The sequence below is a fragment of the Harpegnathos saltator genome, unplaced genomic scaffold (genome assembly GCF_003227715.2).
Source record: "Harpegnathos saltator strain DR-91 unplaced genomic scaffold, Hsal_v8.6 scaffold698, whole genome shotgun sequence".
NCBI classification, from domain to species: domain Eukaryota; kingdom Metazoa; phylum Arthropoda; class Insecta; order Hymenoptera; family Formicidae; genus Harpegnathos; species Harpegnathos saltator.
This window is the reverse complement of record NW_020230535.1, coordinates 1-24,173: the sequence shown is the minus strand read 5'-3', so window position 1 is coordinate 24,173 and position 24,173 is coordinate 1. Positions and strand designations below refer to the sequence as shown.

Genomic DNA, 24,173 nt, shown 5'->3' with positions numbered 1-24,173 from the left:
GCGTAACATTACTACTTATGTAGGATGTGGCAGATATAATATGCCGGTATCGGGGTTTGGGTCTAATTTCATGAATTATCCTCGTTCCTACGGGGAAATATTTCACGCGGCGCTCTCGGCTCTCGCGCGCGCGCGCGCGCGCTTTCTACCTCGATATTCCCATGACTAGACGAAACAGGCAGGCGGCTCTTTTATCCCCGTGATATCAAGCGCGGCGATACGGATGATTTAAGTGTCCACGCGACAGCACACTTCTCTCTTTCTCTTACATTCTCCTCGTCTCTCTCTCTCTCTCTCTCTCTCTCTCTCTCTCTCGCGCGCGAAAGGCTAAAGTATCGATACGTGGACACCGATACTCTCCGCCGGCACACCGTAATATCGTCAGCGTTCGCGGAAAGAACGAGGCTCACTTTCGCTCGGCCCGGGCGACCGACGCATACCTCTCGCGAACGGACGGTGCGGCGGCGGCGAGAGAGGACCTGCAAAGCGGGAAAGAACACGCAGGAATCGGTCGAACGGGTCGTAACACCGAGCCGCCGAGCGCGATCGAGGTCGCGCGGAAAAGACGACGAGCACGACGAGAACGACGACGAGGATCACGACGAGGACGAGGAGGAGGAGCAAGAGGGTATGGAGGAGGAGGAGGAGGAGAACACCGGTGGACGGGGTCGAACCGGTCCCGATTTTCGCGTGAAAGGCGACGGGATGTCGTGGCTGGTACGCGGACGAACCCGAAAAGGCGCGCTCGCGAGAAAACGAGAAATCGTGGACGCGCGAGAAAACCGCCGCGCTGTCTGCGAGATCGGGAGATTGGTCGGCGAAACGACGACGACGACGACGACGACGACGACGACTCGAAAGGAGTTGGAGCTCGCGCGTTACGCACGACGCTCGCGATAATTTCGCGGCGAATCGCCTCGCGCGGCCACCGACGGGCGAGTGCTCGTTGAAGAGGAAGAAGAGCGTTTCCGCTTTTTCCCTGCTAATGCGGTTATCGCGAGGAATTTCATACGGAAAAAGAGCGGACGGGGAGCCGTTCGCGCGTCCGAGAGTTCCTGCGACTCTCAGGCACGGGACTCTCCAAGTGAAACCGCCGCCGTCGCCGCCGTCGTGCCGTCGATGGAGTCTCAAGGAAGGAGATGAAAAAAGGAGAGAGGTAACACGGTTGTTCCCCCAGGTAACAATAATCATTCTGATATAATTGAAATAATCGATCTATCCCTGCGGATGCTCCCCCTTGGCAGGGACCATTAATTTAAATATTATCTCGCGCCGCTTGCTCTCCCCTTTTCTCTATCTATTTCTCCCTCTGTCACTCTATCTCTCTTTCATATAGTGAAGCCATTACGAGTGCAACAATAGATCGGGCGAGCTTATCTGCAGCCGTAGTGTCCCCGGGTCAATCGATTGTAAATAGGTAGGATGTCATTAGGAATCATTATACAGGTATACACGGCGGCGTTGCCGGGCGTAACGTAGGAGTGCGAGGTAGAATCCGCTGCCGCGCGCAGGAATCTCGGACTTTATAGCCGGCGGCGGTCATTAAGATCACTTATGGGCTCGGATATCTCGATGGACTACGCGGAACGAGCGTAGCCGTGCAGCTCGCGAGAGAGGAGAAGCCCGTAGGAGCCCGGGTACGTGCGCAGGAGGTGCCCGGGCACCGCCTAGCCACCGTTCTTCTCCCCCTTCGCGTTCTCCGCGTTGTACTCGCCGTCTTCTCTCGCGCGCTTCGCCGATTTAAAGTGGTACGACCCTGCGGCCACGTTCCTCCGCCCGACCCGACACGTCGGACCTATGGATCGAACGGGAGATCTCTTCTTCCTTTTTTCTTCCTCCCTCCCTCCCTCCCTCCCTCCCTCCCTCTCTCTCTCTCTCTCTCTCTCTCTCTCTCTCTCTCTCTCTCTCTCTCTTTCTCTCTCTCTCTTTCTTTACTCCTTCTCCTTCTCCCCTTACAGATCTCTGGCCGCCCTTTTCCTTCGCGGAGGAGCTCACGTAAAATAGGTTAAAACTGAGCAGAGTCGCTAAGATCCTTCAGAACTTGGTTCTCTTCCTTACGGCGAGTGTATTATTCTCAGCTGGCAAAAGTGAGAGCGTCGAGCAAATTGACGAGCAAATGACTTCCTCTTCCCTCCTTCATCCTGTCTCCCTCAGCCGCCCGCTTTCTTACGGCGGCGGAAAGCGAAAGGCAAATAGTTTGCGTCTCGCTGCATCCCCTCGTCGCTCTCATTATCCATAGAGGCGATGAAAGGGGTAGAGCGATTTCTCCCACCGTCGCATGGTTGCAGCGTTATTTCAGAGCGCTCGCCGCGTCAAAGAAGTCCGCGGGATGAGCGGATGAGCCGCTGGAACGGAGAACACTCTGTCGTTATGTCCTCCAGGAAGATTCGCCAATGGTCACATTTGGCTGGTGATTACCTTCATTCGACATAATTTGTCAATCACAAGGTCATGTGATCGCCACATGCGCAAGGTCGCGCGCGTGCAACTCTGTGCTATCGCGCTCCGCGATTGGGTCTCCGACCGCCGGTTGCTTTCTAGGATTGCCGTTTATTTCCAGGATTCACGGACGATTCACCGGGTCGCGGTTTTCGGCTCGTTGCACCCCGTGATTACTTTCGCTGACACACATTCTCGTATATACACACATAGTGTACGCGAGGAGTATGGCAAGAACGAAAGGAGAAGAGTATGAAGAAAAGCAGGAGGGGAGAAGGAGGAAAAAGAAGAAGAGTAGGAGAAGAAGACCAGATTACAGGCAATGGGCGAGGAAGGGGGACTCGAATATGTCGAATACGAGGTATACGCACGGCGATGATCAGCTATGCCGGACACGTGGAGTTGCCGTGTGTTGTCGGAGAGCGCGCGGCGTTTATGCCGGCGCACGAGCCATACGAAAGGAGCCATCGAGATTAGGATCCGACCAAAACACATTACGTACCATCACTCGCCGGAGGCACAATAGACGCCGTGTATACCGGTTACGTGCGCAACGTCCTCGCTCGGTATAGACGATCTTGATAGAGAACGCCGCTCGTACGCGAAGTCACTTTCTACCTTTGTGCGGGAACGTTTTCGCCGTAATTTGTGAACGCATCTCGCATATTTATGGACACTGTAAAGCAGAACTGTTCCGTCGAGCGGCCGTACTCGTACGAATGACTCACTCGGACGACGACGACGACGACGACGACGACGACGACGAGTTTCATTCTGTTTCGTTTCGTCCGCGTCGCTACGTAGGAATGTTGGTAGGTGAGAGGAGAGTGAATCGAAGAGCCTCGCGCGGAATTACACTCACACGCGAATCATTTGTCAGCGGTGTATCCCCCCGGTCGGTGGTATCACGCCGGCCGCGTGTTTACAGCACTGCGCCCATTGCGTACTCGCATGAATTGCAAGAGAAAAAAGAAAAAAATATGCGGTCTCAACGGACCTTCCCCTCTCCCTCTCGCCCTGCTACCCCAGCGGCGTGCGGATCAAGTTATTTCGCGCGATTTCCCGAATAATCGCCGCGCCTAAGGAGAAAATGATTACCGAAGCCTGAGCAGCGCGAACACTCGCGGCTGCAGCACGGATGCGCCCACCACTCTTTCTCTCTCTCTCTCTCTCTCTCTCTCTCTCTCTCTCTCTCTCTTCCCATCTCTCGTTCCTCTTATCGGGCCTCTCCTTCCCGCAGCTATTTCTCCTTCTCGTAACGCTCAACTCGGCCCGTTTCCAGCCGTGTGTGTTACGTGCCGGGATATGCACATATAATTACGCCTGTATACACGCGTAAGTTTTCTTCGACTCGGCAGCGATAATCATTTCTGCCGCGCGCGCGCTCGCGCACTCGCGAGCGAGCGAGCGACCAGCGCGCAACGAGCTACGTTTCCGCGCGATTGCATCTATCCCGAGACGAGGCACTCACGAAAGTATCTATACCCCGTGGACCATTAGTCCCTCCGCGTACCCTTCCTTTTCCGCGTATGCGTTTCCTTCTCTGCTTCTCCACGGGCGCGAGCTCCATAGCGCGCGTAGCGCGTTTGCCCTTTTACCCGCTTCCTCGCGGCTTCCTTGTTCCACGCAACCAAGCGTCGATCGATTCGGTGAAATAACTGCGAATAAACGTCGATGCAGAATGCGCATCATACACGTAGGCGCGGCGGCGGCAGCGCGTAATGCGTTTATTTTTAGTGCCTCTCTCGCGCGCGTGCGCCCCAGGCGTATGCGTGCATGTACGTGCGTGCGAAGAGAATGCTAAGGTATTCGCGCGTCCCCGTGTACCAAGTGCCGTGTTTCATCCCGCCGTAGAATCGCTCTCACGAAAGATGCGTCGGGAATAATCGAGTTTTCAGCCATCCTCTTTGACTAGGATCGATTGACCGGCAATGTTTTACGTCAACGTAGTAAGATCTCTCATCAAAAAACGCGCGAATCAAAAGGCGAGTAGCTCAGAATTAACAGCTATTTTCACGAGTTTTTTACTTTCGCCACTCAAAAACGTTCAACTTGTTTCCTTGAGCAAAACTTTTTTCTTTTCACGCGGAAAACAGGGTCCGCTAAGATTGAGGTCAAAATTCCTGATTGATCGAAATCCGGAAATCGCCAATAACAGTTCTTCATTCGGAGCTATTCATTTTTTCGTCCCCTCTTGGCGAAGAGAGAGAGAGAGAGAGAGAAAAAGAGAGAGAGAGAGAGAGGAAGGGAGAGAGGAAGAGAACAAGCTGACTTTGCCTCGAGCCGAAGATATTTCGCGGAATGTACTTCTTTGGGTAGAAGGACAAGGAGAGGAGGCACACTCTTTGGAGAATAAAAGAGTAAAAATCGAGGATCCGACCGAGAGGACATCCGGCAGCGGCGGAGTCACCTCATCCGCAGCTCCACGAGCGAGGACGCTAATTTTCCGCTTCATAAAAAAAGAGATTGAATTCTGTGAAGCGAGAAATTGGCGCTTCGAGAATGTGGTGGTCTTAGTCGCGCGATGAACTACGCGTACACAATGTGCACCGGTGATCATTCAATTTCGTGGCTCAATTAATGGCTACTGCTTACGCACTGTATTAATAAAGCTGTCACGCGCCGTGGCTGTCTCGCAGAGCCGCCGCGCCATCGACTTTTCCGCAGCATCGGCCGCCGTAGAGTTTACAATGTGCAGCGCGAGCTGTATTTATTAAACGACACGTTCTGCCGTCGATCGATTGTTCCGTCGATGGAACGTGACGAGCATGCGCGATAATTGCAGGAAGACGCGCGCGCGCGCGACGGCGATGCCCGTCGATCCTGAATTCACAATCGGTGTCGGGCGCGCAATACGGTGTTGGGTTATTACATACGCATTGACGCGACGCCAGCTACATACCGATCGATCGCTCGATTAAAACGAGCGACGCTCGACGTACCGAGTTATGCGGCGGAATTGCCGTTGACGTTGATTGCAACGTTTCAACGGCCGCCTGGAAGAAACGAGCGCGCCTGACGCACGAGCTGCGATTCGAAATCCAATTTACTTTTTGTAAGTGTGTTTACCTTTATAGATAATATCGTTGTATCTGTTTGCGTTTCTACACGACATTTATAACTGTACTGCCAGTGTTCTTGTTCCGGTCCTTTGCTCGTTGATTGTTATTGCAATCCTAAAAGAGTTGGTTCGGCATTATCCTGGATAATAAAGTCCGTCGCCTTGCGACGGCATGAAGTATTGCGAAAGAGAGAGCTAGTGGACTCTAATGCTGCGATAATATTTTAGCGTATAATTTTGAATAAGAGACACGCTATTCAGTACGAACAAATGGAACCGAAATGGAGCCAAAGTGCGCGCGAGCGCCGACGTTGATGAGGTAAAAGGACGCGGCGACGCTCGCGTGTGCGTTACGCAACCACATTGAGACCATAATGCCCGGCCTTGCAAAAAGAGGCCTGCTGGAATGCAGATCCTTTCAAAGGATAATCATTTCTCGGGAATACACGCCATACTACCGCTATTCAGGGTTCGATGAATATTGCATGGAAACCGTTGGAAGCCGCGCCGGCGTTTAGCGCTCGTGCGTCGATCGCCACGTCAAATATTAACCCTGGAAATATCCAGCTCTCTTTGCTCACGTGCATCACTACTAAGTGAGTTATTTTACGACCTCGGCCGTTATTAAATGAGAGCCTCGCTCAGGTCGGAAATCATCATCGACCATCGCTCTTCCGTCATTCGAGGCGACTCGTCGTTATGTTGTCCGACGAGACCTGTTCATACTCGTCAAATGTCGAGCGAGTCGAAAGGAAATGTATGCGTAAGAATAATATTCACGAATTACACACAGTCATGACGATTGATTGCAATGACCTACAATTAATCGTCAGGATTAATCAGAACAATTTTTTAATCGCCGAGTGACGCGGGATATCCGAAAACACATGACTTCTCCGTTGCACTTTCGAGAGATCACAGTTCGTGACCTATCGGGATTGAAGTTTCGAAATGAATGATTACCGATCTCTTTATTCGTTCCGCGAAATTCGTCCGACCGGTGCGTTCCCCCCCTTCCCCCCCCCCGGTCTTACGGTATTCCTCTAGCGCGGCGAATGCGGATATGCGAGGCGAAAGGTTCGTTACGCGGGGAACTACTCGCGTAATTTCGTTTCGAATAACCGCTCGTGCTCGGTCCCGGCCCATTGGGAAACCGCGCGATGCGATACGATGCGAAGAAAGGACAGACGGGACGCTGGGAAATGAGTTTTACCCTCTTACATGGCGCGAGGCGCTCCTCTTACGTGTCGCGCGATTTCCCTCGCGCGCCGAGTCCTCTTAATGTCCGCCTTTCCATCGCCGCGGTCAAATATGAGCGAAATCGACTGGTTACACATCGGCATTTTTATTTACGTAAATCAAACGCACATCGACACGTTCCTTGTTGCCTCGTCCGACTTTCTCCTACGTAAATATCCAGGTACTAAAGATCCAGAGACGCAGTCAGGTGTACGAACGTTAAACTTCGCGGCATTTTGGAGCTGTCGACGCTCGAGTGTTCCGAAACTCACGTTCTTTCTCGTCAGATTAAATTATGGGCTAATCGTACGACAATTTTATCTGGCAATTTTTTCAGAACAGATCTTTCGAGTCTCTAGATTCTTGGAATTGCTCGAAAGTCTCCTAAAGTGTTCTTTAATTCTTTAAGAGTCTTAGAAAATTTTTGTTCTCAAAAAATCAAGAAAACTCTTTTTTCATAGTTTTAGTAAAAAGATAGAGTATATCGATTGCATGTAAGCGAAGCTCGATTATAAATGGAAAAATGAGCCGGATTACAAACCCAACGTGGATGCTTGGAGCGATCGTCGTCATTTCTACTCTCCTCTCACGACTCGATTTATCACGCATGAAATTGTCGAAGGGTCGTAAAATTCCGAGACACCCTCGAGCGGTTTAAGTATGCTGTCGGCGTGAATGCGCCCGGCTTATAGTCGAGGAAGGAAATTCACGTCAAGGATCTTTCGGGTGGAATACATTAAGCCGCGCTTTTTAGGCCTCGCACGCCCCACGAAAGTTTACCGCGATCGCGCCTCGGTTAAAGGTAGATTTACTGCATCTCTCCCGACCTACGGTCCTCCGAAGTTGTTTGCGTGGCTTGAAAAGGAATGAAGAAGAAAAAATAAAGAAAAGAAAAGAAGAGAAGCGCGAGAGGCGTTAGCGCTCCGCCGCTTATTGAGAGAACAAACAAAAATATAGGCCCGTGAAATCCGACTTCTCCGCGTTCCTACCTGGTTCGTTAAATATACATATTAGGAGAGAGTGAATCGTGTACGTTACACGTCGCGTAGAAAGTGAGCGAGCGTCTCGTTAACATTAATTTCAGCGACTCAACGAATGAGATACACACAATTCGGACGTCACAAAAAGAGCGATCCGCCCGGACCGAGAATTTTTATCCGACGTCTTCGTCAACGTCGCCGTCGATCAGCTACACCCGCTCATGAACGAAATGTCGCGTCGTCCAACGGTGATCGCACGCGCGAAACTCGCGTGAAGACCGAAGACTCGAGAGACCGAGGGCTCGCTCGACCGGTGTAACATTAAGCTCACGATATTACAGGCTGCACTTGGTGCGTGAGAGGCCCCGATACAGCGTCAACTTTATAGATCGCTCCGAGGCACGCGCACGGTCGCGCCTAGAATACACCGGCGACGTCTCAACCGGCGGCGAAGGGGTTAACGAGAGTGCATGGTTGCGTATAGCGGTGCTGCCCGGCCGGCGAAGGTGTGTGCGTGTATCTCAAATGAACATTCCATAACGAGGCGAGGAGAACGCCTCGTAAATCAGAGTTCGGGAGGTTAAACGGGACTTCCGCGCCGGACGGCCGCCCGGCTGCTCGTGTTCCTTCATTGCCCCGCAGAAATGCACCTCGGTTGCGAGTCGGCGGCCACGAGAAGAGCAACACACGACGACGCCGGCGAGGAGATGGGCGAGGCAGGTGGAGAGAAGGAACGAACGAACGAACGAACGAACGAACGAACGAACGAACGAACGAACGTGGCTGAAAGATGAACGGAACCGCGACGGCGGTGGCGGCGTCCGAGAGAACGAACGGACGAACGGAGACGCGTCGGGTGAGGAATGCTCGTGAAAGTCTCGAGCCATTGAGCACGACGGACGAGCCCCGGCTTATATCGCCCGCCATTCGCGCGCGGCCCTTATCTCCGCAGGCCTCAACGTTAGGTAAGACTTTATGGCGGCCAGCACACGCCAAGGTCTCGTTTCCGCGTACCAAGGTTACCGGCGACGAAACGAGAGAGACGAGGGCTCGAGAGACGCGGAGGAGACGCCGAACGGCTTCGTTTCAGAGCGCTGCTGATAGTTGTCCATGTGTGTGCGTGCGTGAATGTGTGGAAGCGCAGCGTGGATCGCTTTAGAGCTGAGAAGAAGAGCCCGATCTGATTTAGCCTTTGATCGAGTTCTCCTGTTCTTCGTCTTTCTCTCTTTCTCTCTCTCTCTCTCTCTCTCTCTCTCTCTCCCCCCCTCTCTCTTTCGATGTTTCTCTCTCGTCGAGCCGCTTTATCGTTATTGCTTACGCCGAGACGCTTTTGTCGCACGCCCCAGCGTGCACCTGGAGTTTGTACTATAATCGTGTACGCGATTACGAATCGTCACTTCAATATGACTATGGCAGATGAGGCAGATAAGTAGGTACGAAGGTAATAGTGACTGGCAAGTAGAAAAGGTCAAGACGAGTCGCTTTCATCTCATTTTAATTCAGTTATCCATCACGGCGGTAGACGGTATCGATCACCTTTCGGAAGCGGCAGATCGCGATAATCGTTAACCCGAAACCCGCTTGACCCAGAAAATTCGCAAGGTGAGAGCTGGAACGCGAAGTCAGGCCGCTCGAATGAGCGGATCCGACTTCTCTCATTGGCCGCTACTTGGTAGCTGCGCGTTAAATTAATACGTTCGCGCTTCCCGCGGATAAATTGAGCCTTCGCGCGCCTCACAATGTTCACGGACACGTGTAGCTTTGATCGAGCTCGCTCTTCCTCCCTCCTTCCCTCTCTCCCTCTCTCTTTCGTGGGAGCACTTTTGAAACGACAATACATCACACGCCGCTCCCGGGGAACCGGTTGCGTAACAACAACGCGCTGTAAAAAATGATCCTTCTTCCTGCAACTCGCGCACGCTAATCCGATTCATGCAACAGTTCGCCGAAAGCGCGAACGACTGATCGTACGTCGGCGATTTCTCGCGCTGAGAACTTCGGCTTCCGCAAAAATTACATAAAGATCGTTGACGCGAGACTCAGCAACGTTCCGCCGCGATTACGTAACGCGCCTATCTGCGCCGAGCAATATTTAAATGCCGTCGAAAGATCGCGATGCGCGAATCTGCGCAATAAGCAGACGGATCGCGGTCGGCCGCGATCGATCCTTTGACATCATCGATCCTCCGGTGACACAACATACGCGGTCACGGCTGACCTTTAAGAGCGTCACTCTCGGATGCGCAGCCTGTCGTTCGCGAATGTGCGAAATTTTATTGCGCGAAAAAGGAGAAAAGCGACGAACTGCGGCGGCGGCGGCGACGGAGAGCGGGCGGCAATAATAATTTACGCTGCTTTCGCGTCCGTTAATTTGATATTCAGATGAGTCCCGGTTTTTCATTGAGAATTCCAACGCGTAACGATCATCACTCGGCTTGCCGGGACGGGCTTTATCATCATACAGAGACGGGTTTCATTCTCGACGGTCATTCAGCGCTCGCGCGACCTTTAACGGCCGAGTTCATTCGGACGCGGAATCGTTGCCTGCGCGCGGTATTTTAGGCCGCCTCATAATTCCGTCTCTCTTTCTCTCTTTCTCTTTCTCTTTCTCTCTCTCTCTCTCTCTCTCTCTCTCTCTCTCTCTCTCTCTCTCTCTCTCCCTGTATATGCGCAGCGCGCGCCGTCGCGTTTCTCCTCACGTGTCTGTTTAATTCTGACGTTAATCGGCACGTATAATCGCGCGAATGCGAATGCGCGCGTATAGCGCGTGGTTATCTCACGTATCAGATTTATCGTATTGACTCACGCTATCTGGATTTACGATGTCTCTCAGGAATGCGCAAACTTTGATACAGCGGGAATAATCATATTGCTCCCATGCGAGACGCGAAATTATGCAACCCTCGCGATAAAATATCAGCGTGATCGAAGTGAAATAAGGTGGATTACACGCTTGAAGAAAGCATACCCCGAGTCGTAGCTAATTACAAGTTCGTATTAATGAACCGTTACTCTGCTGTTCGACTCGACAATATTTCTCGTTGTGCGAAGTAAGTACACGTACAGGTCAACAAACAGTCCGAGACTTATGATCGTCGAGGTAAAACTTGCTAAATGGCGACAGACTGTAAAGATTAGCTTATACTTCGCCGCGGGTGTATCTTCTTCGTCGGTCATTGAACGTCCGTTAAAACCGGAAACGTCTCTCTACGAGAAACGTCGGTTTCTCGAAAATTCGATTCACACAGGGTTAATTTGCAGAGCCGACAGGGCCGAAATTTCGACCGTTCGCGCTTTTCGAGCCGACGGCGGGATGTTGCCGGCATCGCTCTGTGCATCACACCTCATTAACTCGTCTGCTAAATTAGGCGAGGTGCGAGAGGGACATCACGGACGAGAATAATGGGATTTTTCGGGAGCGACGGGAGGAGGAGGAGGAGGAGGAGGAGGAGGAGGAGGAGGAGGAAGGGGAAAATACAGTTTTCGGTGCGAGAGCACGGCGAGTACCGTAACACCGTGAAAGATGACTATCGCGGTCGCGAGCGGAGCGCAGAGATGCGGAGGGCGACTGCGTCGGATTCGGCACGACAGAGTGTAAATAAAGTTCACGATCGACGCGGGCGCGATGCCAGGCCACCTAGAGTGCTCTAACGGGGCAACGTCACGGCACGTTAACGTTACAATGCAGAGGAGCTATCTTTCCGCGGTCATTTTCCATACTCCGTCGGCCAGAGATTGCAGAGAGATCCGCGAGAGTTACCACGTCGTTTCCGAGGCGCGGTTCCGCCGAATAATCGAGGTGGATTTGCGGCTCCGGCCGAAAATCACCGCTCCGACGATACGACGCGACGGTTTCGCCAAACTTCCCTGCCCCTTCGCTCTCAAGCGACTTGATTCGCGAGGGCTTGGGCGTCAAAGGACGCCAAACGGTGTATGTGATAATGTTCGCGTAAATGAGAGAATAATAGAGAAGCAAGAGAAGCCGATTGCCCGAAAGAAATTTACGAGAGACCACCTGTTTCCAGGCGCGTGCGCGTGTTTCGAGGTAATTTATCACAGCCACGAGTACGAATAACAAACGCGGAATGAAAAGCTCGCAGAATGCGACGCGCGCGAGGAAACGAGGGACACCGAAATGCAGTAAGTCGCGTGTCCGCGGCAGAGAATGCGACGTTTATAGGCGAGCCGCGAGCCGTCCGGCCATGGGGAATCTTGTATCGAGGATATTGCCGGCGTGAAATTTTTCAGCCGCTCCTCGTTCGGTTATACCGAGGGGGCCATAACGCGCGCGAGCGCGCGCGTCTCTCCTCGTGCGCCGGCGCTCGTAAAAATCGCGCATTGTGTTTGGGTGCAAGCGGAAAGATGCTCGTCTACGTCGGCATTGTTTTCCGCCTTAGAATATCGCCCGCGCGCGAGCGAGCGCGAGTGCGAACCGCCGCGACTGCGGCTCCTTTTTTTTCTATCTGGACATGGCCGCGCGTTCTGTTCGCTCCTGCGCTCTTCGAGAGGAGAGAGGGTATACGCGCCGATCTATTCGTCCTTTGCCTCTCGACCGAATTGAAACCGCCGTCACGAGATTTCGCACGCGCTGATATTGCCGATTCGACGCGCCTTGCGACATGTCCGGATAATTTTGCACCAGATACGCAGTGGACACGAATTTCACGTCGTAGGCGTGAGTCCCGTCTCGCGCGAATTAACAGTCGTTGATCCTTTTCACACTCGACTGCCAGATACGATAACATACAGGACGCTTACACAGCAACAGAAGTTAAGATCGATCGCACAAGAAGTTGCCGGGGAATTTCTTGCGGAGCAGCGATCTTGCACTACTACAATGGTTATTCATGAGAGATAGATAAAATGAGAGGAGGGAGAGAGGGAGGAAAGGAGGGAGGGAGGGAGGGAGGGAGGGGGAGAGAGAGAGAGAGAGAGAGAGAGAGAGAGAGAGAGAGAAACCCGTTCGTAATGGTTCTCAACTACCGGAGGATTAATTGCCTCCAGCCGTGCTTCTCTAAAGTCGGAAAAAAACGTTCTATCGAACTTGCGAGAATAGTGCTGAACGCGGTAACCTTGGTTGCGAATATTTCTTTCTCGTTCCCTCTTTCCTTTGCCTTTTTTCGGCGAAGGATTCGTCGGGGAGCCGAGACGGTCGTTAGCCTAGTGAATGAATAAAAATTTAGTACGGTGTAAAAAGCGCCGGCTTTCCCACGTTTTAAGGCCCGTAAATCACGACGATAATCAGACGCGCATTCCCATAACGCGAATGGTCGCAATAACCGCCTCAGAGGTTGATCACCCGGGGAATTATTATAGGTAAACAACTATTTTCACCACGGCGATGCTACTGGCGCAGCAAGAAAAAATCAAGACCGCGCGCAATGAAAATTCTCCGGCGCATTCCGTAACTTTGCGCGCGCTCTCTCACGCACACACGTGCGGCGGCGGCGGCATCGCGTGCGTGCTATGCGTGCAGGACGCGCACGAACGGGCTGCGCTGTAACGAGCGTGCAGCTACGTAACTAAACGCGGACAGCCGATGGACCACAGCCAGTCGATCGCGTTTCGGAATTTACAGCCGACGATCAGGAGCGATCAACGAATCGCGGAAAAACGTAGACTCTCTCGCGGGACTCTCGCATCGCAGCTACTATTCATCTCGCTCCCGCGTATGCCCCGCCTCTCCCCTCTTTTCGCATTACATACTTCGTGTCTCGCCTTTCCGCCTCCCCGATCCTCCCCTCTGTTTACCATGCAATCAATCAAAGCTGAGCGGACGACTAAAAAACCCGTGATAGTCCATCATCGACAAGCGCGCCTGTCCGACGCGTTGAGGAAGCAAGAACGAGAGCGCGCGCGCGAAAGAGAGAGAGAGAGAGAGAGAAAGAGAGAGGCCGACTCGGCTCGCAGTCTTCCTCGCGCGAGCGATGTGCGAGAGTAATTCAGACGGAAGAGTAATTCCGAGGCGTAAGACGCAACATTCTCTGTCAGTGTGATACGTCCCGAGACGTCAATATAAAAGCGAGCCTAATGGCCTCTGATGATTGACGTGTCCGATAGAAATTAGCCGCGTGAGAATGCGTATCTCCCTCGTACGCGGCGCAGAGGCGGCCGATGTTTCGAAAGCAGGCCAACGTCACGCGAGCGAGACAGTCGAAAAGCTCTAATCGCGGCGGACCCACGGCGACGTGCCGTCGCTCTCATGGATACCACCTGTGCCACCGTCGCTCGTGCACGCACACGTGCACGGGACCATGTAACGAGAGGTACGACCAATGGAAATAGGGCATGCAAGCCGCCTCTCGTTGTGCCAACGGACGCGCTACACGTGCGTGCGTGCGTGCGTGCGTGCGTACGAACACGTAGTTTCGCGACATGCTCGTGATTCCCTCGTATCGTTCGGAATCGAATTACTCGACGCATCGTTACCCTTCCTTCTCTCTCGAACGACACGTCGACGCGACAACAGTCGCCGTTGCGAGACGACGAACTAATTCTAAGTCAAACTAGGCTGAGCCTAAAGTGGTCAAGTCGAGCTGATCAGACAATTGGTCTGTTTTTTTCCGCAGCATTCCTTGCATTACCTTGCGCTAGTTCTCTCTTTCTTTCATTTTTCAGCGAGTCTCGACTGTACAACTGTTTCTTTCTCAGCTGCGAAAGCGTGCGTTGGTTCTTCGAAAAAGAACAGCCAATTCCGAGCGAACTGTCTCAATTTTGAGGTTAATTATCTAAGACTGTTGACTAGAGACTCACCGAGACGTCCGGAAAGCTCAGCAGCTCGACGACACGATCTCGATTCCACAATTTGTCCATTCGAAATCGCCTCCCAATTTGCACGACGGAGGAATTTCACACCCGCGTGTCCGAGTTCAAATTCGAACGATTTCGACCGATCAATGCGAAGATGGCAGCGCGACATGCGTAGGGCCATCGCGCACAAAGTGACATAGATGCATATGCACATCATAAGATCGTCTCGACCAATGAACGTCTAGAAAAAAAGTTATGTTATGCTCTATAAATCAATATGGCAACTTTTTCCTAGATGCTCGTTGGTCGAGGCGGGCTTACGCTATGCATATGCATCTATGTCATTAGGAAATTTTTGCAATACCGTCTCTCGGATATGGTAAACGTAAATCTTGAACGTTATTCGTTCAGAAATAACGTCGCCATTTACGCGACCAGTGGTGCGATTTTTTAACTCGTTATTGGAGTTAACGAGTTTCGTTATCGTTGCGCAGCTTTTCTACGATATACAAAAGCTGCGCAACGATAACAAAAGTGTCGTTAACTCCAATAACGAGTTAAAGAATCGCGCCGCAGTGGCATTCACAGTCAACGTTTACCGTATCTGAGAGACGGTGTTGCAAAAACTCCCTATTTTGTGTGCGATGGTCCTTAATGTTAAAGTACGCTATGTGTATACTACGCATATGCGTCGCGCGACATTATCCGCGCGCAAACGCGTCGAAACCAAAATCCGAAGTACCGCGAAGCCGAACCCGGAAGAGAAGTGTTTCTCCTCTCTCTCTCTCTCTCTCTCTCTCTCTCTCTCTCTCTCTCTCTCTCTCTCTCTCTCTCTCTCTTTCTCGCTGATATATCGCTGTCCGCGATCCGGGAAATACAAAATTAATACTCACCGATAAATCCGCGGCGTTGCTCCGTTTCCCACGACACCGGCGAGTTGTCTCTCTATTTCTGTCTCTTTCTCTGTCTTTCTATCTGTCTCTCTGTCTCTCTGGTTCCACCTCCCTCTTCCTCTCGATCCGACACAATCGAACCCGCGGACCCAGGCCGGCACGAGAGATCACTGCACCGTCCGCAGACTGAAGAACGGTATATAATAACGCACTGTCGTGTCGCGATCTCTAGAACGCGGGGAACGAGCGGATGTCATGCACTGTGTCACGATCACTGTCGATCGCCGCGGCGGCACGGACGCGACGCAATTCGACTTCCCCAGGGGAACCGGGCGTCCTTTGGTAGTGCTACGTGTCGCACCACGTAGGAGCGTGTGAGCGACGTAACACCGCGTTCTGCACCTGCAACCACCTGCTGCCGAACTGCGGCCGCCGTGTTTACATCGTCCGAGCCAGAGGGCGGAAGGGGAGACGACGGGACGCGCGATGACGCGTGCTGCGTGGACGCTGCCGCTTCGTGCCGCTCTCTCTTGCTTCCTACCTTGCCGCTGCTTGTCGCTCGGCGTCTCGCGGGCGAGTGCGAGAGCCGCGCGCGAGCCTAGCGAGCCTTCACCGCGGCACGGAATCGGGACCCCGAGGAGGAGGCAAACGAGCGAGCGAGCGCAACGCGGCTCTTGCTCTCCCACCCGCGCCCATGCCGCTCGTTTACCTCCGCCGGAGAACGGTATACCTTTTTCCATTTCGCTTTTCTCTTCTATCCACCCCTCGGGGGTCCGTCTTCCGCGCCGCGCTGCCGTCGCCGCCGCCGCCGTCGCCACGGCTTTTTAAAGGGGACGCAAGGACGACGCTCTTCCGCGGGAAGCGGCTCTGATGAGCTGCGTTCACGTCGCGCCCAATCCCAATCGGATTCCAGAGATATCGCGCGTCGTCCAATTGGCGGAAGACTTTGTTTCCAACCTTATTCTCAATTTTTATTCATGCCCGGTATCTCTCTTTGACAACATTAAATAAGGTATATTAAAGTAGCCGAATGCGAATTTCTCAGAAATTCGGCGTGTCTTGGGAGAATCTACAAATTTGTACCACCTGTATGTGTCTGACGATATTTCCACGAAACACCTCTTTATTGGTCCCTTATAATGTTTAAATAATAATAATAATAATAATAATAATAATTAATAATAATAATATTATCAATAATCTTCAGTAAATAATTGTGTATTTGCAACTCCAAGTTGAAATGAAAGCAAGATCATAAGAATTCAATCTAGAAAATATTCTATCCGATTTGGATATTTAAATGAGTGTCTCAACTAACTTTTTAATTTCATTCTTATCGAACTCTGGAGATTTCGAAATTTTGAAAATTGTCATTGGCGCAATTGGTGACGAGACGGCCGATACAATTCAACAAGAGTACATGTCACTTTCAATCGAATTCGAGTTTAAATTGTCCGCACGTCGTTAACCTGGCTGGTTTACAAGTAAGCTCGAAAATCTAATAATCGTACACGAGCATAAACTTGAGTACAACACGCGCTTCTCGATCAGAGAGGGACCGCGGCGTCAGGTTTCGGCGGACGATCACGAAATTATGGTGCCTCGAGCCCGCGCTCGATCGGCTCGTTTTTTCGTTGGTGCACTTAGCCGCGCGCGGGATCCAATCATGATTGGTCGAACGAGCGACGAGAAACGATTCGGACGGACCCACCGCGGTATCGAGGTACAGACATCCGGTTTATTACGGCCGGAATACATTAATATAAGAAAAGGAATGTGAAGCAAAGTACGATATTACCGTACAGTAATAATCGGGTAAAAAACCCAATGGCACGCGCGATTACGAAATTCGCGTTCAATTCGCGAAAGTGCGGGAAATAAAACACGCGTAGAAATATGATCTGATTATCCTATACAAACTCGCTGATGAAATTTCAGACATCTCGGATGAAAATCTGTCGTGTTCTATCGTACAGCGTACACATATCACAGCAGAAATCTATAAAATTTGAATAGAATTCATAGTAAATTTGAGTTCATCAGATCGTGTGCATACGCGCCTGGTCAATTAGAAAAATATATAAATCATACGAGACACTTGTGATTAATCGAATGTTCACGTGTAACGTAATGGCATAGCGAGACCGCGTCATATGGCATCGGCGACCTTGGATCGCTGAGCTAAATCGTAATTGGTTACACTTGGGAATTATCCTCGCGATGGACCTCGTTTCGTACTAATCCTATCAAGTGTGTGAAAGCGCAGGTGCTATGTGCCTCGCGGCCATACGGAATCGCATGGAGAAAATTGTCATGTTGAATCGATCAAGCTGTACTTTTATGATAACGATAACGAATCGACGAACGTCCACCACAGCGCTTTGACTCGTGTAAAAATACGAAAAAAGAAAAAAAAATCCTAGTAAGAATGTTATTCTGACAGATGATTGCAGTCATTCAGTGAAATTATATTTATCAATATATAGGATTAAGTGATATACGATATCTCAATTTTATTGAAGCTTTACTTATCTATAAGACTAAAAATATGGTAAATTTGCAGGAAATATTTATTAACCAACAGCATACCATATTGAGATATATCATATTCTTGAATACTAAACTAATTACAATTCATTTGCACTGATATCAGTGTTAAATACTATATACAAACATCTATAATTAAATTTACTTATGTGGCGGCCATGTCCACTGATTGGCTGGTGCCTCCTGTATTAATTTCTCCCAAGGTTTCCATTCTAGCATTTTCTGTGCTAATGATACTTCGCTTTTGGCTTGTATTAAAATTTCTTCGAATTGTCCACAGCCTATCTTTTCTTCTATAGTTAATATGTTGGTGTTCTATAAAATATCATATTTTGTTAAATGATTGAAATTATTGGTCTGTTCTTTGTAGCTGCACTGCTGAAGTGGTGCAATAAACTAGAGTGAGAAAACCTATATTTATCTCACTTTAACTTATTGCACCAGCTCAACAATGCAGCTACAAAGAACAGACCATATGAATGTTGTTGCAATAGTACACTTTGTTCTTACTTTCTGCACAATGTCCAATCTGTTTTTGACGAGTTTCTCTGTTTCTGTCCGATAAGTATAATCCTGCGGAAACTTCTCTAACAATTTCAGAAGTTTATTATATATCGGAATTATATCCTCATGAGGAGTTTTGCACACAGCCAGTCCTGTTAAACGTGTGGTCTATAAGCAAAGAAACATGAAAAGAAATAAATTCCGGATTTTCATAACAGAGTTATTTATATAAGGATAAAAATATTCAACGTAAATCCTAATAACAGTTAATATTTTAAATAAGTAAATAGTCTACACGTCTACACGTGTCTACACGTATACAATTACCTTCTTGAGAACACCTGCCATTGTTAGAAATATTACCTAACACTTGTTTCATACAAGACTTCACTCTACAAGAATTTTAACCTCAAAGTACTCACTTGCTACGAACACGAAGTGTCCAACCGATGAAACAGATCGGCTGTCGTTAGTTCCAAAGTCTCCGTTACGAGTCACCTGTTACCAGCAATAAATCGAGGTCGAAGTACCGACGAAGAATAAAGCCCGTGAAACTCAAATAAATATGAAAGGTCCTAAAGACTCGGGCACATAAAAAACTTAAGCAGTAAGATGTAAACAACAAATTAAATAATCATATTTGAATATTTTTGGGCCACAAAGAGAATAATCAATTTTGATTAGTCAATTTTCTTGCAAATAATAGCAGCACTATCTAATATAATATCTATAAACTATTTGCTTCTTTATTACTACTTTACTATTATCATACTAAACATATGCAATATATTCGAGCTAAGATTTTTCTTATTATACACTTTTAATTTGGTTACTGCTATTTTTATACCATTCTTTCATATCGTCTGCACTGCACATGATAATTAAATCGTGTCTATCAAGTATATAAATTTTGTATGAATTATATTTTTTGTAAAATGACAATTATGTTGACATGAGTAGATAACGTAATCTATTAACTTTTTTAATTTTTTAATTTTAGATATTCGAACTTGTCATGTGCCGTATATATCTTAGGATATATACCTCAATTTTAAACGATTAAAAACCGATTAAAAAACGATTTTAAAATATATGCAGCCAAAATTATGTAAAATTGGTCAAACTTTTATATTTTCTTAAGTTTTAGAACGGGTAAATATTTTACCGTACGATAAAGAGAATAATTTAGAAATATAAAATTTTTTAAATATTTTTTAAGATTATTAAATTAATTAATGAGATATATTTATTTAATTTTTCGCATATATGTACATAATGAGGGATTTTATCGGTTGGACTTAGCAACGCGTTCCAACTCGTCCTTCTTCTTAATTGCATATGAATTGGATGAACCTTTAGCTGCATTGATAAGTTCATCGGCTAAGCATTCACCAATTGTCTTTATGTTTCGGAACGCAGCTTCCCTGGCGCCCGTACATAATAACCAAATAGCTTGATTAACTCGACGTAATGGTGATACGTCTACTGCTTGCCTTCTAACTGTACCAGCGCGACCAATCCGAGTGGAGTCTTCTCTTGGTCCTGAGTTTATAATAGCTGTGACAAGAACCTGCAACATAAACATTTAATTTAAGAATGATGTTATATAATAAAATCAAATAGGCAAGTACAAATTTGTTACAAATTTATTAAGAATATAAAAAAAAAACAAAATTATATACTTTTGTACAATAAATTCTGGTATTAGATTAATTTAAATTCTCTAATATGTAACTATTCATAAAGTTCTGAATTTAAATATAAAAAATAGATTTAGAATAGCTAATAAACTTACCTGTAAAGGGTTCTCTCCAGTAAGAAGGTGAATAATTTCAAAAGCATGTTTTACAATCCTTACAGCCATTAACTTTTTTCCATTATTTCTGCCATGCATCATAAGAGAATTTGTTAGACGCTCAACAATAGGACATTGTGCTTTTCGAAAGCGCTTTGCTGCATAACGTCCAGCTGAGTGTGGAAGATATTTTGCATTTTTTTCTTTAACAGCAATATAATCTTGCAAAGACATATCATTTACTTGGACATCATCACAGTTCCAGCGTCCGAATAATTTAATTTCTGGCAATTCTGTCATCATAATAACTGGCAATGTATTAGTGGTTGTTACCACCATATCCTCAAATTCACCTTTATCTTCCATTGTTTACTTGAAAAACAAAAAGAATCTTTTACATCCATAGCACATATAAAAATATGTGTTCAGACATGAACAATAAGAAAATTAATCAGTCATATAGAATATTCCTGGATCATAAGGAAAATAATCAATTGGTGAGTCAAATTTCTTATAGTTTATGTTTTCCTGTATGCAATGAATTTTAATAATATTAGGGCAAAAAGAGTCAACAAATTGGTCAATATAATTCTCCTTTTTATATCACTGAAAATAATTCTATTAATATTTCCAAAATGTATGAATTACAATATAAATACTATATATAAATACTAAACTGAAGAAACAAGTTCAAAATCACATAATATAAACTACCATCATATTATGTTATATTACCATCATATTATAACTACCATCATATTATGTTATATTAAAGCAACTTAATTTATAGCAATTTAAGACAAATTGAAGGAAAATAAATCCATCTATAGATTATGAACAAATACTTCATAAATCATAAGATAGATTATCCATTTACAAACATCGCTACAAAAACACTATTTAAAAGTATCGATTCGCTTTATCTCTGAATCTAGATATTAGAACCATGCCGGAGTAGCGAAACATTCAATATCTTACGATGTTTCCGTGCTATACCAAGTAAATCGCGAGAAGAGCAAATTTCTAATCAATCGAATTCTCTAAAAAAAAAAACATTTGACAAATACATGAAATAATGAAGTGACAAAACACGTGGCCACATACGACTAAACACGACTGCATATAATTGTACCGTACTCGGGTGTGGGTTAATATAACGATATCACATTCGTACTTCGTACCTATGCAATCACCAAATGGCTTTTGGATATTGCCGATCGCTTAGTATTCAATTTGCATTAATCTAAACAATTACATTAATATAACAACAATTTATATGTTACAGACTTACAAATAAATCTACGGCTCCAATATTTTCTCTTTTTCTCTCTTTCACTATTTTAGACATACAGGCTCGTCTACATTAGCTGTAAAGGCCCATTTACAATGGCTGCGTTTCGATATTCACTGCCAGTATTGAAAATATATACTTTATGTCACATATATTATAGATTTTCAGTACTGGCAGTGAATATCGGAACGCAGCCAATGGCTGCAAGAATAAGGGCTAGAGCACAGACTTCTGCATAACGCATAATACACAACGCATAAGAGAATCAACCAATCAGAGTTCTTTATTTTTGTTCTGAGGGAAATGAAGAACTCTGATTGGTTGATTCTCTTATGCGTTGTGTATTATGCGTTATGCAGAAGTTTGTGCTCTGGCCTTAAAGTTCTAAGCGTAAGGGCAAAAGCACAGGCTCTTGCATAACACATAATACACAATACATAAGAGAATTACTAATTAGTTTTCTTCATTTCCCTCCTCAGGACAGAAATGAAGAACTCTGACGGGTTGATTCTCTTATGCGTTGTGTATTATGCGTTATGCAGAAGTCTGCGCTCTGGCCCTAAGCAGTAAGAAATAGACCAACCACAATCGACTATTATAAGAATAATCGATTATGGTTGGTCCATGTCTTACTGCTTACGCTTACAACCTTATTCTTGCAGCCATTGTAGATGGGCCTTAAGGTCATTCTACAATACGTGTCGTAAGTTGTAAGCTGTAAGAATTGGCGAATCACAGTCGATTATTACAAAAATAATCGGCAATAATTGGTCAGTTCTTACGGTTTACAACTTTACAGCCACGTTTTAACCGTGGTCTACAATGACAGTAAAGGCCCATCTACAATGGCTGCAAGAAAAAGGTTGTAAGCGTAAGCCGTAAGAAATGGACCAACCATAATCGATTATTCTTATAATAATCGATTGTGGTTGGTCTATTATTCACTGCTCACGCTTAGAACTTTATACTTGCAGTCATTGTAGATGAGCCTTAAGCAACAAGAAGTAAGCATAAGCGGTAAGAAATAAACCAATCACAGTCGACTATGACAAAAATAATCGACTGCAGTGGGTCCATTACTTAAGGCTCGTCTACAATAGTTGTAAGAGTATGGCAATAAGGTTGCAAGATACGAAATGAAATATTTTAATTCTCTGACAGCTTACAGCCTTACAGCCTTATTCTTACAGTTAATGTAGACGAGCCTTTACTGTTCACGTTTATCTCACAGAGGAACGTGCGAGCGGCCAACATGACGTTTTCAGCGACACAGACTTTCCGCACTGGGAAAAGGAGCCATCTGCATCCATTTTTTAAGGGGAACTACGATGCTATTTTGAAAGTCGAGCTTCAAGCTGAGATTAGGGTTGATTAAGGACTATATTGTGGTACAAGAACGTAACTGTACTATGAGCCATTTACGAACCAAAATCGCGTTCATGTATCTTTAACCGATTAGGAGATATCGAAGGTTAAAGACTTCCAACTTGTAACAATGATATTTCCGCTCCTACTTGGAATTGAGGATAGAAATATATGGTGAGAATAGGGTTTGTGCAGGACTATACTTTGGCCAAAACACAAGCCTGCATCTCAAGCCGTTTAGCAGATATCGAAGGTTAAAGTTTTCCAACCTTTCTCCGTCGATATCTCCGCTTCTACTGGGAGTAGAGAGTCGTCCATGTAGTCCAAAATGTAGGGTTTTGAAAGGGCTTTAATTTGGTACCTGTCCGAAGCCTGTATCTCTAACCGTTTAGGAGATATCGAAGGTTAAAGTTTTCCAACCTTTCTCCGTCGATATCCAGCTTTCATCCGTCGATATCTCAGCTTCTACTGGGAGTAGAGAGTCGTCCATGTAGTCCAAAATGTAGGGTTTTGAAAGGGCTTTAATTTGGTACCTGTCCGAAGCCTGTATCTCTAACCGTTTAGGAGATATCGAAGGTTAAAGTTTTCCAACCTTTCTCCGTCGATATCCAGCCTTCATCTGTCGATATCTCCGCTTCTACTGGGAGTAGAGAGTCGTCCATGTAGTCCAAAATGTAGGGTTTTGAAAGGGCTTTAATTTGGTACCTGTCCGAAGCCTGTATCTCTAACCGTTTAGGAGATATCGAAGGTTAAAGTTTTCCAACCTTTCTACGTCGATATCCAGCCTTCATCCGTCGATATCTCCGGTTCTACTGGGAGTAGAGAGTCGACCATGTAGTCCAAAATGTAGGGTTTTGAAAGGGCTTTAATTTGGTACCTGTCCGAAGCCTGTATCTCTAACCGTTTAGGAGATATCGAAGGTTAAAGTTTTCTAACCTTTCTCCGTCGATATCCAGCCTTCATTCGATCGATATTCTTCCGCTTTTCTATTGGGAGTAGGAGGTCGCCATCTGATGTCCAAAATGTAGGGGTTTTGAAAGGGCCTTTAATTTGGTACCTGTCCGAAGCCTGTTATTCTTAACCGTTTAGGAGATATCGAAGTTAAAGTTTTCTAAACCTTTTCTCCGGGTCGATCTATCAAGGCCTTCATCGTCGTATTCTCGACGTCTTCGTGAGTTGGAAAAGGTAAGGACGCGGGCGGTCCGTCTTTCCAAGTGTGCCGTCCGCGAACAAAACTGGATAGAGGTTTTTTAGATAAACGCTTATAAACTTGGTTTTACCACATCTCTCCTCTATCTGTGTTGTGTGT

The 24,173-nt window shown here is 47.2% G+C and overlaps 3 protein-coding genes across 8 annotated transcripts in view; all 3 read right to left on the bottom strand.

Annotated features, from left to right (window-relative positions):
- The window catches only part of LOC105190640 (uncharacterized), an 81,961-nt gene extending 65,954 nt beyond the window's left edge, over positions 1-16,007 (bottom strand). For 2 of the 5 annotated variants that reach the window (XM_025305467.1, XM_025305468.1), the window contains exon 1: positions 15,363-16,007. The gene's annotated coding sequence lies outside the window, so the exon portion shown is untranslated. Of the gene's footprint in view, positions 1-14,472; positions 14,621-15,362 lie in introns of those variants that run through there. The other 3 variants (XM_025305465.1, XM_025305464.1, XM_025305466.1) reach the window with 2 other exon arrangements.
- Positions 16,008-17,914: 1,907 nt separating this feature from the next.
- ND-13B (NADH dehydrogenase (ubiquinone) subunit ND-13B) lies at positions 17,915-18,979 on the bottom strand. Its single transcript, XM_011153475.3, has 3 exons — positions 18,741-18,979; positions 18,420-18,581; positions 17,915-18,224 (listed from the first exon to the last, which is right to left on the bottom strand). The coding sequence occupies exons 1-3, from the start codon at positions 18,759-18,761 to the stop codon at positions 18,051-18,053; spliced, it is 357 nt and encodes a 118-aa protein (XP_011151777.1). The 5' UTR covers positions 18,762-18,979; the 3' UTR covers positions 17,915-18,050.
- A 669-nt stretch (positions 18,980-19,648) lies between these two features.
- Positions 19,649-21,590, bottom strand: LOC105190642 (40S ribosomal protein S5). 2 transcript variants are annotated; one of them, XM_011153476.2, is made up of 3 exons: positions 21,500-21,590; positions 20,209-20,580; positions 19,649-19,983 (listed from the first exon to the last, which is right to left on the bottom strand). In XM_011153476.2, the coding sequence occupies exons 2-3, from the start codon at positions 20,572-20,574 to the stop codon at positions 19,699-19,701; spliced, it is 651 nt and encodes a 216-aa protein (XP_011151778.1). In that variant the 5' UTR covers positions 20,575-20,580; positions 21,500-21,590; the 3' UTR covers positions 19,649-19,698. The 2 variants fall into 2 exon arrangements, with proteins under 2 accessions (XP_011151778.1, XP_011151779.1); XM_011153477.2 differs by having other exon boundaries at positions 21,390-21,506.
- Positions 21,591-24,173: the final 2,583 nt, after the last annotated feature.

Coding starts and splice junctions, on each gene's coding strand:
- ND-13B (XM_011153475.3), bottom strand. CDS start 18,761: ATGGCAGGTGTTCTCAAGAAG. Junction 18,582..18,740: donor TGGCAGGTGTTCTCAAGAAG/GTAATTGTATAC, acceptor CTTTGCTTATAG/ACCACACGTTTAACAGGACT. Junction 18,225..18,419: donor GATTGGACATTGTGCAGAAA/GTAAGAACAAAG, acceptor GATATTTTATAG/AACACCAACATATTAACTAT.
- LOC105190642 (XM_011153476.2), bottom strand. CDS start 20,574: ATGGAAGATAAAGGTGAATTTGAGGATATGGTGGTAACAACCACTAAT. Junction 19,984..20,208: donor CTGGAGAGAACCCTTTACAG/GTAAGTTTATTA, acceptor TTTATGTTGCAG/GTTCTTGTCACAGCTATTAT.